The sequence below is a fragment of the Protopterus annectens genome, chromosome 11.part0 (genome assembly GCF_019279795.1).
Source record: "Protopterus annectens isolate FY-2018-M chromosome 11.part0, PAN1.0, whole genome shotgun sequence".
NCBI classification, from domain to species: domain Eukaryota; kingdom Metazoa; phylum Chordata; order Ceratodontiformes; family Protopteridae; genus Protopterus; species Protopterus annectens.
Genome location: NC_056745.1, coordinates 365,302,657 through 365,319,396, shown reverse-complemented (window position 1 = coordinate 365,319,396; position 16,740 = coordinate 365,302,657). Strand labels below are relative to the sequence as shown.

General features: G+C 38.9%; 1 protein-coding gene across 1 annotated transcript; it reads left to right on the top strand.

Annotated features, from left to right (window-relative positions):
- The first annotated feature begins 7,733 nt into the window (after positions 1 to 7,733).
- DUSP6 (dual specificity phosphatase 6) lies at positions 7,734 to 16,529 on the top strand. The gene is made up of 3 exons (XM_044087860.1): positions 7,734 to 8,730; positions 9,642 to 10,079; positions 15,097 to 16,529. Exons 1-3 carry the CDS (start codon positions 8,322 to 8,324, stop codon positions 15,402 to 15,404), a joined length of 1,155 nt encoding a protein of 384 aa, XP_043943795.1. The 5' UTR covers positions 7,734 to 8,321; the 3' UTR covers positions 15,405 to 16,529.
- Positions 16,530 to 16,740: the final 211 nt, after the last annotated feature.

The following is a 16,740-nucleotide window of genomic DNA, read 5'->3' as shown; positions in this document are numbered from 1 at the left end:
TTTCTTTTAAAAAATATTCTGAATAAGACTGAAGTTAGAAAATCAATGGCATATTAAAATGGTGTCCCTTCTTTGACAGGTTCCCAGCTGTATTGTCTGGCAATTTTATATTTTTGCATCACATTTTGGTCAGGTTTTCATAAAATTGCAGTTTTCTGGCAAATTGTTAAAGACTGAAGTTAGAAAATAATGGCAGACATTTGAGTTTCAGATTTCATACCTTTCAGAAAATTCGTACTAATGCAAGACCTACTACTATTCTATTATCTTTTCTAAGTTTATAAGAGCAATATTTTAAAAAAATGTCCTTATTTTTGGGCCTTTGCCTCAGTTTTATTTGAGTTTGTTGCTCTAAGAGGTTGAGAGGTGTGTGTGTGTGTGTGTGTGTGTGTGTGTGTGTGTGTGTGTGTGTGTGTGTGTGTGTGCTAGGTAGGTAGCATACCTCTCAAATGTCCAGATTTTTGCCCCATATTTTTTGTCTGTTCCTCATAAATGTTGTGATTTTCTAGAAAATCATTGAAGGCTGAAGTTGCTAAATAACAGACATTTGAGTTTCAGACTTCATGTCCTTTAGAAAAAGTCATACTAGCACAAATCCTGTTATTCTAGCAACTTTCTCGTACTAGCACAAATCCTGTTCTAGCAACTTTCTAAGTTCACGAGAGCATTATTTAATATCTGTCCCTGTTTATTTTAGGCTTTGTCCATATTTCTTGCACTAAGAGGTAGGTAGGGATGTGTGTGTGAATGAAACATCCTAGTTAGGGGTAGCAGGTGGTTAGTAATTTACTCAAGCTCAAAACCTGTACCTTAGTTACAGAAAACAAAAGCATAAATTCTCTACCCCAACTACCATGCTGCATTTTTCAAAGAACTGACACTTCAGGTTAATTTTCAATTCAAGGAACCGAGTTTGAGTGAATTTATATTCTATTACTGAAGAGGCATTACAGTGAATGCCTCTTCATCGACACTAAAAGAGCGAACCGTGAATTACGAGAATGGCCGTAGCTTGGCTGGGGAGGGGGTAGCAGTTTGAGAGCTGTGAGTACAAATTTGAAAATCCTAGCTACACCCCTGAGTGGGGAGCCAGTTCATTCTGAAGTTCATGTAAAACACAGCCTGGGATGTTGTCCGGTCCCATGGATGCTGTGTTTTTGGCTTTAGAGAGTGCAGCTTTCACCTGCGTAGTTGTGATTACAGGGACTCTGCATTCTTCCTGTATAGATATGGGCCCTTTAGGGGGTGAGGGGGGGTAAAGTTAGCACTGAACCTATTTGCCAGGATGATGGCAATATCAGTTGGTTCTGTAATTTTCATGCCTTTGTACTGTAACTCAGAGCAGATCTGGGTGTTGCCATTGAGCTTCTTGACATAGCTATCGAATGCTTTGTGGTTGTCCTCGGAATTAGTGGCAATTTTATTTTCATAGCTAGCTTTGGAGGATCTTATAAGGAATCTCAGCTTCTTACTGATGCTGACCAGGGAGCTCCTCCACTCATGGGATTTTACTCTCTTTTGCAACAGTTTCTTCCTTCTGTTGTACAGTTTGTTTATGGCAGGGGACCACCAGATTGGCTTCCTTTTTTTGGAGGATAGCGTCTTGGTTCTGTTTGGGATAGCACGATCCATGCACTCATGTAGGTGCTTATAGAGCGCATTTGTGTAGGATTCAGCAGTTGTAACTGTATTGTCCATCTGCATGGGTGTCATGAAGTTCACTACTTCTGTCTTAAGAAGCATGAAGTTGGCTTTGGAGAAATTTCTTACTGTGGTTTCCTTAATGGGGGGTGGGGGTGGGATGTGGATATCAAGGGTGATTAGCTTATGGTCAGATCGGACCAACGAGGAGTTGACTTCAATGTGGAACACCAGTCACTCATGTTGGTAATGACTAGGTCTAGGATATTGTTGCCCCTGGTGGGGGTGTGGGTAAGTTGATCTAGGGCATTGGAGTTTATGAATTCCAGAAAACGTTGCGCTAAGGAGTTAGTACATGAGTAGTTTTCCCAGTTAATGGTGGGGTAGTTGAAGTCGCCCATTATTAGGGTGTTTGGTTGAACCCTAATATTTTCCAGTACATCAAGAAAAGAGGAGTGGGAATCCTGGGGCATGGTGGGGGATCTGTAGCAAGCTACAATTTGGATTGCAGTTTTGCCAAGGGTTAGTTGCACTTGGATAACCTCGGATGCATTATGCTGAGCAACTAGCCTGGAGGTGTGGATATCCTTAATGAATATGGACACACCCCCACCTTTGGTGTTTTGGTCCAGGTTAGATGGCCGAAAAGTGCGGTACGAGTTATAGCCTGGTAGTGCAGGGGTGCTCTCTGGAGCCTTGAACCAGGTCTCAGTCACTGCACAGATATTGATGTTCTCCATTTTAAGGAGTGCCTCGAGTGAGTGCATTTTGAAATTTAGACTTCTAGCATTGAGTAGCATTACCCTCAGTTTTTGCTTACCTGTTCCTGTTATGGTGGTGAATTTGTTACTTGAACCCTGCCTAAAAAAGGCACTATAGGGGCAGCAAGAGCCTTAGCCAGTATCCGAAATCCTAGGGGCGACAGGTGCAGGCCATCTGTGGCAAAGCATCGTGGTCTGTCGACCATGTCATCCCAAGCAGACAGATACTGGATCCCCTTTGAATGACACCAGAAGCTTAGCCAATTGTTGAAATCAATCATTTTGTCCTTGTACTGCGGTATCATTCTGGGAGATGGCAGAATGCTACTCAGGGCTAGGGGCATACCTGCCTGGGCTACAAGATCGCAGAGCTCTTCCATGTCTCTTTTCATGTAGTCCAGGGAGGTACATCTCAGGTCATTCACACCAACATGGACAATGACAGAGTCATATTTGTACTTGTTGTGGAGTGACCTGAGTGCGTGGGTTATGTGGCGGATCCTGGCACCTGACAGGCAGCTGACAGTAACCTTCTCCTTGTTTAACCTGGTGAGTGGGACATCAGTGTGCCTGACTATAGAGTCACCTATGACTAGTGCGTTGGGTATGTTGTTTTGCCTTATTGGCTGTGTTTGAGTGGCACACTGAATCTGTGGGCTATGTGAAATTTGGGTTGTGTTGGGGGATGGCGGTTGCTTGTGTTTCTGCTTTGGAGGTCTCTGTTACTTAGGCAGATTATTATTGAGAGCCTCTGCGAATGTTTTTGAGTTTCTATGTGTGGCTTTTGGTGGTGTAGATGTAGTGAGACTATGTGATAAGTGTGGTGTGGTGCAAATGTTTACCTTCTCCTCATGACTGTCAGGTTCAGTCTTGGTTGGTGAGAGCTTTACCTCCAGTTTGGCTAGATAAGTGCATCTCTCACAGGTTGTAGTGTTGGGTGGTAGGAGGAGAGGGTTGTCTGTGTACATGAGGCAATTTCTACATTGCCTCAAGATGCCCAGATTCATCAGATAGACAGGGGAGAACACTGGGAGCTGATCCTTGGACATGCCTGAATAAAAAACTATTTTCCTCTAGATAAGTAAGGAAAGTGAGTACAAGAGCTGTTTTTCTCAACGCCAGTGCGAAACGTAAGTACAAAAACTGTTTTCCTTTAGGTAACGAGGAAGATTGAGTGCTATAGTAATTAGTAGCTTATTTAGTGCTTACAAGTTCTGAACAAGTGCTGAGTATGAATAAGCAAATTTAAGTGCTAAAACTAAGAATCTGTATCTGCACTAGATGAGTTACAGGACAGAAACAAGTGCAAATGCAGGCTTTCAAATCAGAAAGTTGAGAGAGATAGAAGATTGCCCAAACGGCCAATAATTTGATAATATTTTTTAATCTCACAAGATAAATCACTATAGGCCACTACACAGGTCCATTCAAAAGTGTTAGTGTTCCTATTACTTTACAATGAAGGGGTTCTATTTTTGTTCATCCTTTCTCCTAAAAGTGGTTTAAATTTTGTACCCCAGTAATTACTAACTTCTTTAATATAAACCCTATAAATCATTAAACCATTATGAAGATTCCACATTTACCAAAGAAATCCCCGATTAATTGATTCAAGTATCTTAAGTTCTATGACAAATACAGTTCAAATATGTTTTCAGAAGGGCAATAAAAATAAATGGTTTAAATGTAAACTGGGAATTCAGTCACAGTAAGAGACTCACCTAAATGATAACTGTTGGTGTATATTATAGTACCACTGACATTACCTCAACCTCTTAGTACAAGAATTCTGGAAAAAAAGACCAAAATAATTGGAGGACAGAGCAAAGGCCCAAACTCAGGGAAATTCTTAAGTATTGTTCTTAGAAACTTGTTAGAATATCAGATTTTGCATTAACTTTTTTGAAGGAAATGAAGTCTGAAACTCATATGTCTGTCACTATTCAGTGACATCAGCCCTCATTGCCTTGCCTGAAAACCACAAATTTTATGAGGAACAGACCAAAAATAAGAGGAAAAAATATGGGCATTCTGCGAAAATTTGGAGAGTCCAGGGGTATGCCACCCATAGCTCTCAACTTTAAAGCTATCTCTGAAATGAAAAACACTGCCTGTAGTAATGTGGAACAGATGGACAAAATTGGGAACACTTAACAGCTTACAAACTAGAAAACTCACAGAATAATTAAAATGTGTTACTTTCTTACTTATAATAAGTCATTTTGATTGATTAATATGATTTAGTTCTATTGCCACATATATTCGATAAAAAATCCTAACACTAAATGTGTGACAGGCACTTTGAATGTGGGAACTTTGAGGAACGTAAACTTTTTGAGACCTAAAATGAGGAGCATTTCTCATAATGAAAAAGTACACTTAAAAGGTATGACCCACCGCTGACACCTATAATCACATACAGGGGACCTGCATGGCAAAACCATTCCTATGTGAAACGCATTCTTTAGTGTATCAGTTGTGCGTGTTACGATACTGTGATTAACCCACTCATTATTTGTCTGCATGCTGTTCTAGACCTTGATGTATTGTCCAATTGTAAAGGTGGAGTTTATTTTCTTACAATATGAGGGTTTTCTTCCTGGTCTTCACCAAAAAGGGGGCTCAGTCCGGTTAGTATGCACTAAAAAAAGGGTCTCAGTCCGGTTGGCTCCCCACATACCAAATGCAGACGACCAACATACAAGCAATTAATTTGCGTAGTTCTCAACCTTCCACCTACAAAATGAGGAGCACTGTTTCTAATAATGCGGAACAAATAATAACAGCTTACCAACAACTTCAATTAGGAAAGTCACATGATGGTAAAAATGTGCTACTTTATACTTACAAAAGGGTATGTTTTATTAATTTACCATGGCTATCAGTTAAAAAATTCCTAACTCTGAATGTTTGATAGACCCTTCCAGTGTGGAACTTTGAGGAACAAGGACTTTTTAAAACACAAAATGAGGAACGTTCCTCGTAAAGAGGTACACTTGAGACTACCGCACTGGGGCTTGTTCAAAGACTGCATTATAGACGTGGCTTGAGAGGTATGCTCCGGTGTATGCTAAAACACACAAACGCACGCACGCACGCCTTACCGAATTACAAGAAGAGCTCCAATTACAAAGTGTACAGTAATTCCGTTATCCGACATCAGGGGCTAAGTGTCTCCTCTTGTTATAGAAAAGATGGAAAATTAAGATCGGTGTATTTTCACGTACAAGATGTGTGAATGAACATGATCCAATGGCATCAGCTGTACATCCCCGATCAAGAAGCTAAAATAGTGCACCCTATGCAGTTACACATACATAAATACGTATAACTCATTGTATCTGTTTCACTGCCAAATACTGAAACAGTAAACGTACGATTTGTATACACTTCTGTCACCTTGTTGATTATGCTACACCTTGCCTTATCTGCATTTGCCTTTGAGTCCCCCCCCCCCCCCTCCAAACGGGCATTTGTCGAGAATAACACATTCTAGTCGGTTGGATTTTTCCGGTTACCCAAATAAACAAACAAGGAGATTGGCAGGAATACAGTCTCTCGCTGTGACTCTCAGTTTCTTAGTTCAACAGTCAGGGGCAAAGCCCAAAACAACTGTGTGTGTGTGTGTGTGTTAGCGCAAAGAATCTGGACAAAGCCTAAACGAACTGGGGGACAAAGGCCCAAAAATAGAATTAGATTTTAAATATTAAAAATTGTCTAAGTTGATGTAATTATTTAAACTGTACATTTTTGTATTATCTTTGAAGATTGTAAATTATTGTTCTTTAAACGTTTTGTAATTGGAGATTTTTCCCCGGGCTTCCACTGAAATAAGCTCATACCCAGTCGGACTTTCCCAGTAATCAAATGTCAATAAATACATAATTAAATATAAATTTAGTTGCTAGAATAACAGTATTACTCTCTAATTATTCTGTATGTACAACTGTTTGCTCTAATAGTGTCTAGCGAGTATTTTAGCTGCTGTGCCCTAGATATACTTATACATTTCTACTTATATATTCTACTTATATATTGTATTTCTCTCTGTTTTAATGTGGAACTTTTCTCTCCGGGCTTCCACTGAAAAAGGTTATGTGTCCAGTCGGACTTTCCTGGTAAACAAATGTAAAATAATAAAAGAATAATAATAATTTGCGGCAGCAAGCATTTTCTGGAGGATATGAAGTTTGAAAGTAAAATTCATGTGTCATTTAGTTACTTCAGTCCTCAGGGATTTGCCAGGAAACCAGAAAAGTTATACGGAACAGACCAAAAGTATGCGTTACATACGTCTCAACCTCTTTGCACAAAAATTCTGGACAAAGACTAAAATAATGTGGGGACAAATGCCCCAAAATAGGAACAGATTTTTAAACATTGCTCTTGCAAAACTATAAAGTTGCTAGAATAACAGCATTTGTGTTGGATGCATTTTTTTCTGAAGGATGTGAAGTCTAAAACTCAATTTTGTCATTATTTAAGGACTTCAATCCTCAGTGATTTGCCAGAAAACCACACATTTTATGAGGAACAGACCAAAAATATAAGGCAGAAATCTGTACATTCTGCGAAAATCTGGCCAGTTGAGGGGTATGGGACAATCTGCAAAATCTGGATAGCTGTGAGGTAATCTCATATATGATTCTAATAAATAAATGTAAATAAACATTCACTTAAAAGGTGAACAGAAGTGCAGATTTTCCGGAAAAGACATTTTCTGAGCAATGTGATTCTGTAAAGTTTGACATTATTATAGGTTCATACAAGTACTTGACTAACTGCAGTTGCGGGCAATTTTAAGCCTAGCAATTTTCCAATTTTTCCGGCTCAGAATAACCTGTTTTATTTCAGTACTGATTGACAGCAATATTTACTGATTTACCAGAAAAAAAGAGAAACCATAAGGCAAACACAGTGACGGTCTACAAAATCTGGGACAGCTAAATGGCAAGTTTGTCATTGAAGAAATAATTCTAATGAACATGTCAAAATCAAATATGGTGTTAATTAAAAATATTAAAGTCACGCCAGCTGGAAAAAAAGGTGTACATGCTGAATCAGAAAGTCACCATCAACATCGGAACTATTTCCTTACTTCACACACACGCAGAGTTCCAGCGCGCAATACAGGCAGTGGGCGGTGAGGTCAATGTTCTTTCACTCCGTTCATTTTTGACATTATTTGTTGTGCTAAACTGACTGTGTTGCTATGTGAGAAATTCGGCAGTTGGAAATAAAAGGAAAAAGGGAAGAACTCCATTTCATTCCCCCCCCACCCCCACCCCATGCAGAGCCGCTGTTGCTGTTTGTTTGCACTCGGCTGATCCCGAGCGGAAATTCCTTTCCGTTTTTGTGAATGACAAACTCATTAAGGATTCATCCGTGCAACCTGTTCCAGCCGGCCTGTTGTCGTGGTAACCGAGGTTGGTGCGCTGCCATTGGCTGGCCTTACAGAATGTATCCATTGAGAGCTTTCTGGTTTGTACCCATTGTAGTGTTGTTCTTCGAGCTGGTCATGTGTAGATGATCAAGGAAGGCGGTCAAAGTTGTCACTTTCTTCTTTACGAAAACATAAGTAGAGGTGACAGTTTTCAGACCACTATTAATAACATATTCCAAAGACTGTGCAAGAGAGCATTACAAAGACCAACCGGGCGTGCATATTTTAACTTGCACACAGACACCTGATTCTGCTAACTTGCACGCTGCAACCGTCATTGACAAAAATCGTCGTTCATTGATAAATAAGGTAGTCCAGTAACTGCATTCTACTACCGGTTTTACATTATTCTACTTTGCATTATTCTTTCAATAACAAAGAAGCCATACGGCGTAGGAACCCTTTCTCATTTTCGCGGTGCTCTGTAAGTTTTACAGAGCCCATATCAGAACCTCTACGCCTGGAAAGTTTTACCGATGTTAGAGAAAGTGAATCCCGCGTTTCTTAGCCCGGTGATGACTACTAGCAAAACGGTGGAATGGCTAGGGAAGCAGCTGCAGACAGGAGCTACCAACAGCCTGCTGCTCCTCGACTGTCGTTCGCGGGAGCTGTACGAGTCCTCGCACATAGAATCGGCCATCAGCGTCGCCCTCCCGGGGCTGATGATGCGGCGCCTGCAGAAGGGCAGTCTCCCCTTCAAGTCCCTGCTGCCCAAAACGTTGGAGAACAAAGACCAGTTAGTCCGGCGCTGCCACACGGACACTGTGATTCTCTACGATGAAGCTGTGAGCAATCGGTGGAACGAAAATACGGAGGGCGATTCGGTACTGGAGCTACTTCTAAAACGCTTGCAAGGAGAAGGCTGTGCAGCCTACAGCTTGGATGGTAAGACTTCGATTTGCTTTATAAAGGTATAGCTTCTGCTAAGTATTAGCTTTATGTTATTTCCACTATTTTCTCCAGTACATAATTTCTAACTTTTAATTCGTGTGGCATTTCTTTGCATTGTCATCGGATTAAATCTGTTGAGAAGCCAGGAAGGTAGTTGTTTCAATTAACCGTTTGACAGTCTTGCTTGGTCACAAATTTGACAAATGGAGACTGAAGGAATTTAACGCAGTATTACAGGACGAACTTCCATGTTAAGGTCACCAGACAGATGAAATCATTAAGAGAAATATGTAAAACTCATGGTTTTGCTTTAATAGTAATTATGATCATGTAGTGACTAGAGGCATATAGCAATATGAGACATGTAGAAATATATATGAGGCATTTAGAAATATATAACTATGTGAGGCATTGGGAATCATACCTCTCAACTTCTTAGAGCAAGAAATCTGGATAAATCTATAAATAAAAAGTGGGACAAGGCCCAAAAATAGGGGCACTTTTTAAATGTTGCTCTTACGTTGACAGGTTTGCATTGACACGAATTTTCTGAAGGTTATGAAGTCTGAAACAAATATTTTATCATTATTTTCTAACTTCAGTATTTAATTATTTGCCACTCATTTGCTAGAAAACCACTATTTTAGGATAAACGGGCCAGAAATATGAGGCAGAAATCTGTACAGTCAAGAAATATGCCGGAATATGTGTTGACAACTATAATTTTGTAAATCAGATGCTGGTGGCCTTTGACAACTTTGTTGATTTAGGCTTAAAATAAATGCATCTGTTCACTGGCCATGTTTTTTTTATAGTACATGATCTTATATACAGTTGTGTAAAAGTGTTGATGTGAAAGATTTGAACTATGACTGACAATGGAATATTGAATTATCTTTCTGCAGGTGGATTCAGTCAGTTCCAGTCCAGTTTCCCTGCATTCTGTGAGACTAACTTGGACAGTTCAAGCAGCAGTGGCTATAGCAGCTCTCCAAAGTTTCCAGTGTTAGGTTTGGGGGGCTTAAGGATCAGCTCAGATTCCTCGGACATTGACTCAGATCTGGACCCAAGCAGCGCGACATATTCTGACTGCAGCCCTCTATCAAGCAACCAGCCTGCCATCCCTGTTGAAATTCTGCCTTACCTTTATCTGGGTTGTGCCAAGGACTCCACAAATTTGGACGTTTTGGAAAACTTTGGTATTAAGTACATCTTAAATGTTACACCAAATGTACCTAACCTTTTTGAGAATGCCGGGGAATTCAAGTACAAGCAAATCCCTATTTCAGATCACTGGAGTCAGAACTTGTCTCAGTTTTTCCCAGAAGCTATAGCCTTTATAGGTAAGAATTTTTTTGTCCGTTTTAGATTTGCTTCACTTGGATGTACTGTATATTAGAGTGTGTTGTAAAAAATATTCACATAAATAGAATTAGCTTTCCTTTGGCTAGTGTGTGTGTGTGTGTGTGTGTGTGTGTGTGTGTGTGTGTGTAGGGCATAACTATATTACTTCAATTCACTTAAATTAAACAGTGTAAGATTCTTGCATCAAAATACATTTCCTGAAGAATATGAACCTTGGCATTGCAATACCCAGCATTTAACTTTCTGTAATCTTTAGTGATTAACAAAAAAAGCCAAAAATTGTATGAGAGACAAGGTAACATTATAGATAGAAAGGGGTTCTGTTTTTGAAGGTTTTTGTGGTGAGAGCTTTGTGTTATACTATCAGTGCATTTTAAGGTGGGGAAAACTCATTTTAAGGTTGGCTGTGTTGACATGTGGGTATTTTGCTCCAGAGTACATTTTTTGGTGCAACTACTTGTGACTTTAAAAATATGTTAGCTTGCAGTGTGCAGTTCTTTTATTTTCTTTGTACTGTTCTTTGTGTCTTTATTTGCAAATCTTGTCTTCTGATAAAAATATTTTTCTATGTTATCTCCTTCCTCTGCAGAAAATATTATTTCTAGGTAATAATTACCTTGTTTGATTCAAAGTGGTGAACTCTTTTAATGAGTGCAGTAACCTTGATATCCACAGGGTTCAGTCGGAGCAATACCTATTTTGTACTATTTTGTCATAGTGTGGTTCATCGGTTGTCACCACTAGTCTCCAAATGTAAAATTACAAGGAACAGCCTGAAATGTCACATTTGTTCAGATATTTGTAGTCTTCCACCCCTCTGCATGTGTGTCTGTGTATTTCCTTAATTTGAAGGCACCTTTAGCTTTTGGTAAATATTGCTCTTATACACAATGGCTTTTTATTGTCTTTATTTGAAAAAAAATCTATGGACAATGAATAATGCATTTTACAGTTTGTGACTGGCTGATTGGAAAATTTGTTTGAGCATTTAGTGCTTTAGGATTCTAGACAGAACTGCCAGACATTTGTTCATAGATTCATAATTAGTACTAAGCTAACTGCCGTTGCAAGCCATTTTAAGCCTAGCCAATTATCCGTTGTGAGACTCAAACCTTGTACTTTGTGTTTGTAAGGCAAACACCTTAACCATTAGGTCACCCTCCCAACCCCAGAGTAATTTAATTGGAAATATGGAAAGTATTACTAATCTTAATATCTGTTTAATTCACTGAAGGTTATCCATGACATTCACTGAAGATCAGTGGCAGGGAAACATTAAAAAAGGTTGTGTTCAATTCTGCCTACTAAGGATGGAATTACACAGTAATTGGTTAGTAATGCATAGCTGTGCAAAAAGGCCATTGTCCCAAGAAAGGGAGCAATTTTCTTACCAAGTATTCTCTTCATCCCATTTACAGAGGGACCTGGGGGAAAAACAACAGTAAAATGCATAATTATATATAGCCTGATATAGTTAAGCATCCTTCAGTTAAGCACATAGCTAGGCTAATACAATTGCAAAAAAATTAAGCATGGCAATGTGAACAGATAAAAACTGTTAATTGTAAATGTGATATGTGCATTTACTGGAATAAAATAATACTGTTTTTGAGATATTGACAGCTAATGGTTTGGAGTCATTCTTGCAGTAGTGGTTAGTAGACTAAAATAAGAAAGTATTTTGGGTAGAAAAGAGGACACAGTTTTTTAACAGGTTCAGATTGTGACAGGATGTCAGTAGAACTTTTCTACCCAGGTTCCCCAGTAAGTGAGCTTTGTCAGTATAGCTAACCCTTATAGTGATGCACAGTTTTTTTTATTGTTCATGCAGTATGGGAGACATTCTTCTGGTTGGTTGTTACTGGTTATTTGTGCATGATGATGCATCTCATATAGCTTGCTAGTGGTAAACAGAGTGGGGGAAAGATCGCTCAGGCTTTTCTACATTGTTATGGGCAGCTGTAGATGAGATTTGTGTTAAAAAAAATGAAATTACCTTGGGGTTAGTTTTTAAAATCACTATATACCTGCGACGGTGAGGTTTACTCAGTGCAGGAGCAGGGAGCATTTTGACCCTGAAGAAAGTAGTCATAATGTTAACAATAACCCTAACTTTTGCACTTTTATATTGTGGGGGGAGGGGTTAATTAATGGGGAAAACAAATGCTGAATATTAGCATTAAAGACACCATATAGGTAGTGTTTCCTGAAGCATACAAAGTTAAGTGCTGAACTGTCATACTGTTTTCTGAGCCTTCTGATTCCTGTACTATGAAAAAAGTAATGCTATGGGTGGTAGGATTTATATATGTTCAACATGCCTTGTATGCCGGTATATATAATTGTCATAGGAAGGTGATTTTCTAGAAACATTGTTTTTGCCAGTGTAGGTATTTCTTAGTTGTACTTTTTCCCTTCCAGGAGAAAAACATCTGTTGTCCTGCTGTGACCTGTACACATGACCATTTTCATTTCTCTGCCATTAATATCTGCATGGATATCTGTGCCTGATGTACTTCTTAGGTCTGGTCATTTCTTACTCACAGAGGACTGATTCTTTCCCGTAATTTTGGCCATTTTTGTCTCCCCCAAAATGTATTTATACATGTTGAAGTCCAAGTTTGCTCTAATGGAAAAAGTCCTTTTTTAGAGGCGACCCAGAAAGAAGCTGTAGATGACTTACAGTAAACCATGTGCACCATACTGTGTCTATATATAGACAGCCAATCTAAACCCAAGTGTAGTGAATAGAACAATAGAATTGTATTTACATAGTCAATTTGCAAGTAATGAGTAATGTTCTCCTGATGGGATTTCATCTCTACCTGTTTGTTTTGTAAGTGGATGTTGCAACATTTTGGGAGGAGGGGACATGGGTTCAGTGCTTATATGTATGTAAATAAATTTGTAAAATGGGATCATGAGCAGTAACTGTGCAAATATCATTCAGTATTGTGTTTTTGCCTGTCAGCCTCGTGGGTGCTGAGTTCATTTCCGTCACGTGGATATCATTCAAGTGAAGTTTGCATGCTCTTCCTACCTATGTCACTGCTTTTTACCCTTGCATTCTAGTTTCCTGTCAAATAAATACTGCTTTCTAAAGTAGATTGGCTTGTCCTGAACAACGAAAGTAAATTCTCCCTATGTTTGCAGTGTGAAATTTTCTTTCATCCTCAAACATGCTGTTAACAGCATCTGGGAATATTCACTCATCTTTTCAACATGTGCAGTGCTTCTTTCAGATAGCTTTTTTGTCTACCATTGTTGTAGGGCACTTTTTGTGTTTGCATATCATATTGGCTATTACTTCCTGGACTCTGCTATGAAGAAACAAAGTTCACATGGGCATCACTGTACACAGACAGTAACCAAAAGTGAGCATCAAATTTTGTACTCTTGTGTACAACTTTGTAAGTTGTGTTTTTCATGTTCATACTTGCTGAGCTTTATATTTATTTCTTAATTTGTAAGTCAAGTAAATGCCATTAGGTACAGTTGCACATTTTAAGGGGTTAATATGCAAAGAGAGCGAGAGAGACAGGCAGACAAAGAAACTCAGGAATACAGGATAAATGCACAGCATTGCACTTACTAGTGTTATAACTTAATCCACTTTTCCACATTTGCCCTGAAAGAGATACTATTCTACACTCAGCTAGTTAAGAGAGTGAACAAAGTGAATATTTTAAAAAGTCGTAGTCATGCTGGAGCTTTCATTCATGATTTGGGGGGTGGGGGAGTGTGGTAAAGTACTTCAAAGGAGCTGGCAGGCATCACAAGGGCTATCAGATTCATTATCTCATTCATGGACTGTTTAAGTAGCTGAATTCTTTGGTCAAGGTTAATGCAGTAGAATTACTGGGGGTGGGGTGGGGGCTGTTGAATGCAGGTAATCGGAGCCGGGCAGGAAGGGATTTCTGCTAGAAGCCACATAGAAACTAATCTACAACCATTGTAATGCATTTCCGCTTACAAAGGAACCCATTTTCAGGCAATGTTGACATCCTGTTTCTCTTAATGGGCTATCCCCTGTGACTCCCCCCTTTCTTTGAAAATGCCTGAATGGTCACATTGTTAACAGCACAGAGGAAGCAGAATAATTTAATAGGGCACCACAGTCTGTCTGTCTGCAAAGAAAGCATTCATTGCCATATTAAAGAATTCTTAGAGCATTCGTTTTCACTGCATAAGCATATTAAATTCTGCTTTCAATGCTTACAACATTCCAGAAAATCGCTGACTGAATTAAAGTGGTTTTCTGTTCTACTTCCATGGAACGTTTCTCTGAACTTTGCTGTATTTTAGCTAACAAAAATCAGAATGCACTGTTGGCCAGCATGATTTTTTACAGTGTTTATTGTCTGTCAGATATACACACACACACAAATATGTATGAGGCATGTGTTCCTTAAGTATGAGTGATTTCAGCTTTGTTTTTATATCTGTTTTTTTTTTTTTTCCGGTGGCGAATAGCTCACATCTGTATCCCTGTCCCTCCTTGCCTTTAGTGGCAGCTGTGCACAGCTGCTTTTGCTACACATTTTTTTCCAAGTTGCTAATTTTTCCTTTCAGTTGCTTAAGACAGCTGCATGTAAGTAAGACATACTAAATGGACTATTTGAATTCAACCCTGTTAACTCCGTTCCTGCAAGACTTCTATATAAGTTACTACTGACCGGTCCTGCACAGATTTGCTTTGTCCTAGTTTACTTGTTTACTGTGATGTTCCTTTCCAGTTTCTCTTTTTTTTGGCATGTGTTATTAACAATGCGTAGATACTTGTATTATTTAGCCGTTGTTCTTAGTATTTTAGTTCTGTTTTATTTCCATCTTCAAGAATTTATGAAGGTTTACAGTGAGATGAAAGGTGTTATCCAAATGTGTGTGTATGTGTTTATATAACATATAGTAATTTAGTTTTGAGTTTCTGTTGTATTAGTAACAAAAAGACCTTGGAGCATGCAAGCACTAATTGTTTACTTTTTTCCTCCACAGATGAGGCTCGGAGTAAGAAATGTGGTGTTTTGGTGCACTGCTGGGCAGGAGTTAGCCGGTCCGTAACAGTGACTGTAGCTTACATCATGCAGACTCTTAACTTGTCAATGAACGATGCATATGATTTTGTTAAAATGAAAAAGTCAAACATTTCTCCAAACTTCAACTTCATGGGGCAGTTGCTGGATTTTGAGCGAGCTCTGGGCCTCAGCAGCCCCTTTGAAACCAGTGCACCATCATCTTCCTCATACTTCTCTACTCCAACCAGTCAAAGTGTCTTCCAGCTAGAACCACTAGAGTCAACATGAAGTCATCCTTTTCTGCTATCATTATGAATGATCCTAATCAGCGTGGAAGTAAAATAAACAACTGGGGTCCTCAACAGGGCGAACAGAAGCGGTTTTGCATAACAGCTGATTGATTGCTTGGCTTGTACAAGTAGCTAGTGCAGAGGAACGTCTTCTGTACAGATGACCCATGTCTGTGGCAGAGCTCTGGCCACAGGTCTTAAGAGTTCTGGATGTTCTGAGGAAAAAAGCTGGACTGCAGATGGTGTTGCAGTGATTTATGATAGTTAGCATTTCCAAAGAGATTTCAGCTCAAACAAAATCATAGAAGCACTTGCATTTAAAATGCTGATTTTCATTTTGGGTTTGAAGCTTTTTTTTTTTTTTTTTTTTTTTTTTGTTAAATCTCTTTGTTGTCTTCTGTGAAGACTTAATAACTTAATGTACTTTCTTGCAATTCCACGGAGCAGAACAATCAAGTAGATTTTGGCTTCATTCATAACCAGGGTGCTTATGTCTGCAAGAAGCTCTGCAGTAAATTCAGTATTTCTTTTCTGGGAGCTCAGTGATAACATTTTTGTTTTGCATTCTTTTTAGTACTAAAAGAAGTGTTAATTAAGAGACTTCAAACTAAGGAGCTGCTATTTTTCTTATTAGGAGTCATTATTATCTAATGCAGATATGTATTTTTCTGAGTTAAACAGTGTATATAGTTTATTTCATTTAAGCCAAAAATGTACGTTTGTCAAGGTTTAGTTTGACAGTGATATATTTAAGAATGAATGAGTGCAGTCCTTTATGCTGTTTTATTCCTCTAGCCTTAACCGTGTAAGTTAAATTCACAATCCTTTTTCTGCTGCATATTCCCATCAGGACAAATTGAATGCGTACACCTTGACTCTGTACAGATTTTTTTCAGGGCTTTTAATAGAAATGTAATAGTTCTGTTCATTCTTTACAGATTTATAATCATTTTGCTTTTTTCATTTTTTGGTACAAAAACTGGAGACTTTGTTATAGCCAACTGCACTTCATGTTATTGCAAGTAAGGGGGCTTCTATCTCTGTGGTGTCACATTGTAACTAAAATGTATTATAAGGATGTAAGATATTAAGTTATTAATAAACAACTATTTTGTCTATCAAATGCTTGGCACTTTTTTCTACTAGCAGAATGCTTATTGTGATGCAATGATGATTTGTATAGCTGGGCCAGTAAGAGCTGTCTATATGCAGTATTTTGACATTTTCTTATTACTGCCCCTGGCGCGCGCGCGCGCACACACACACACATGCGCGCACACATTAACAGGCCACCCCTCCCCCAAAAATGGTACTTTCCTTCATTTTTTGCATTT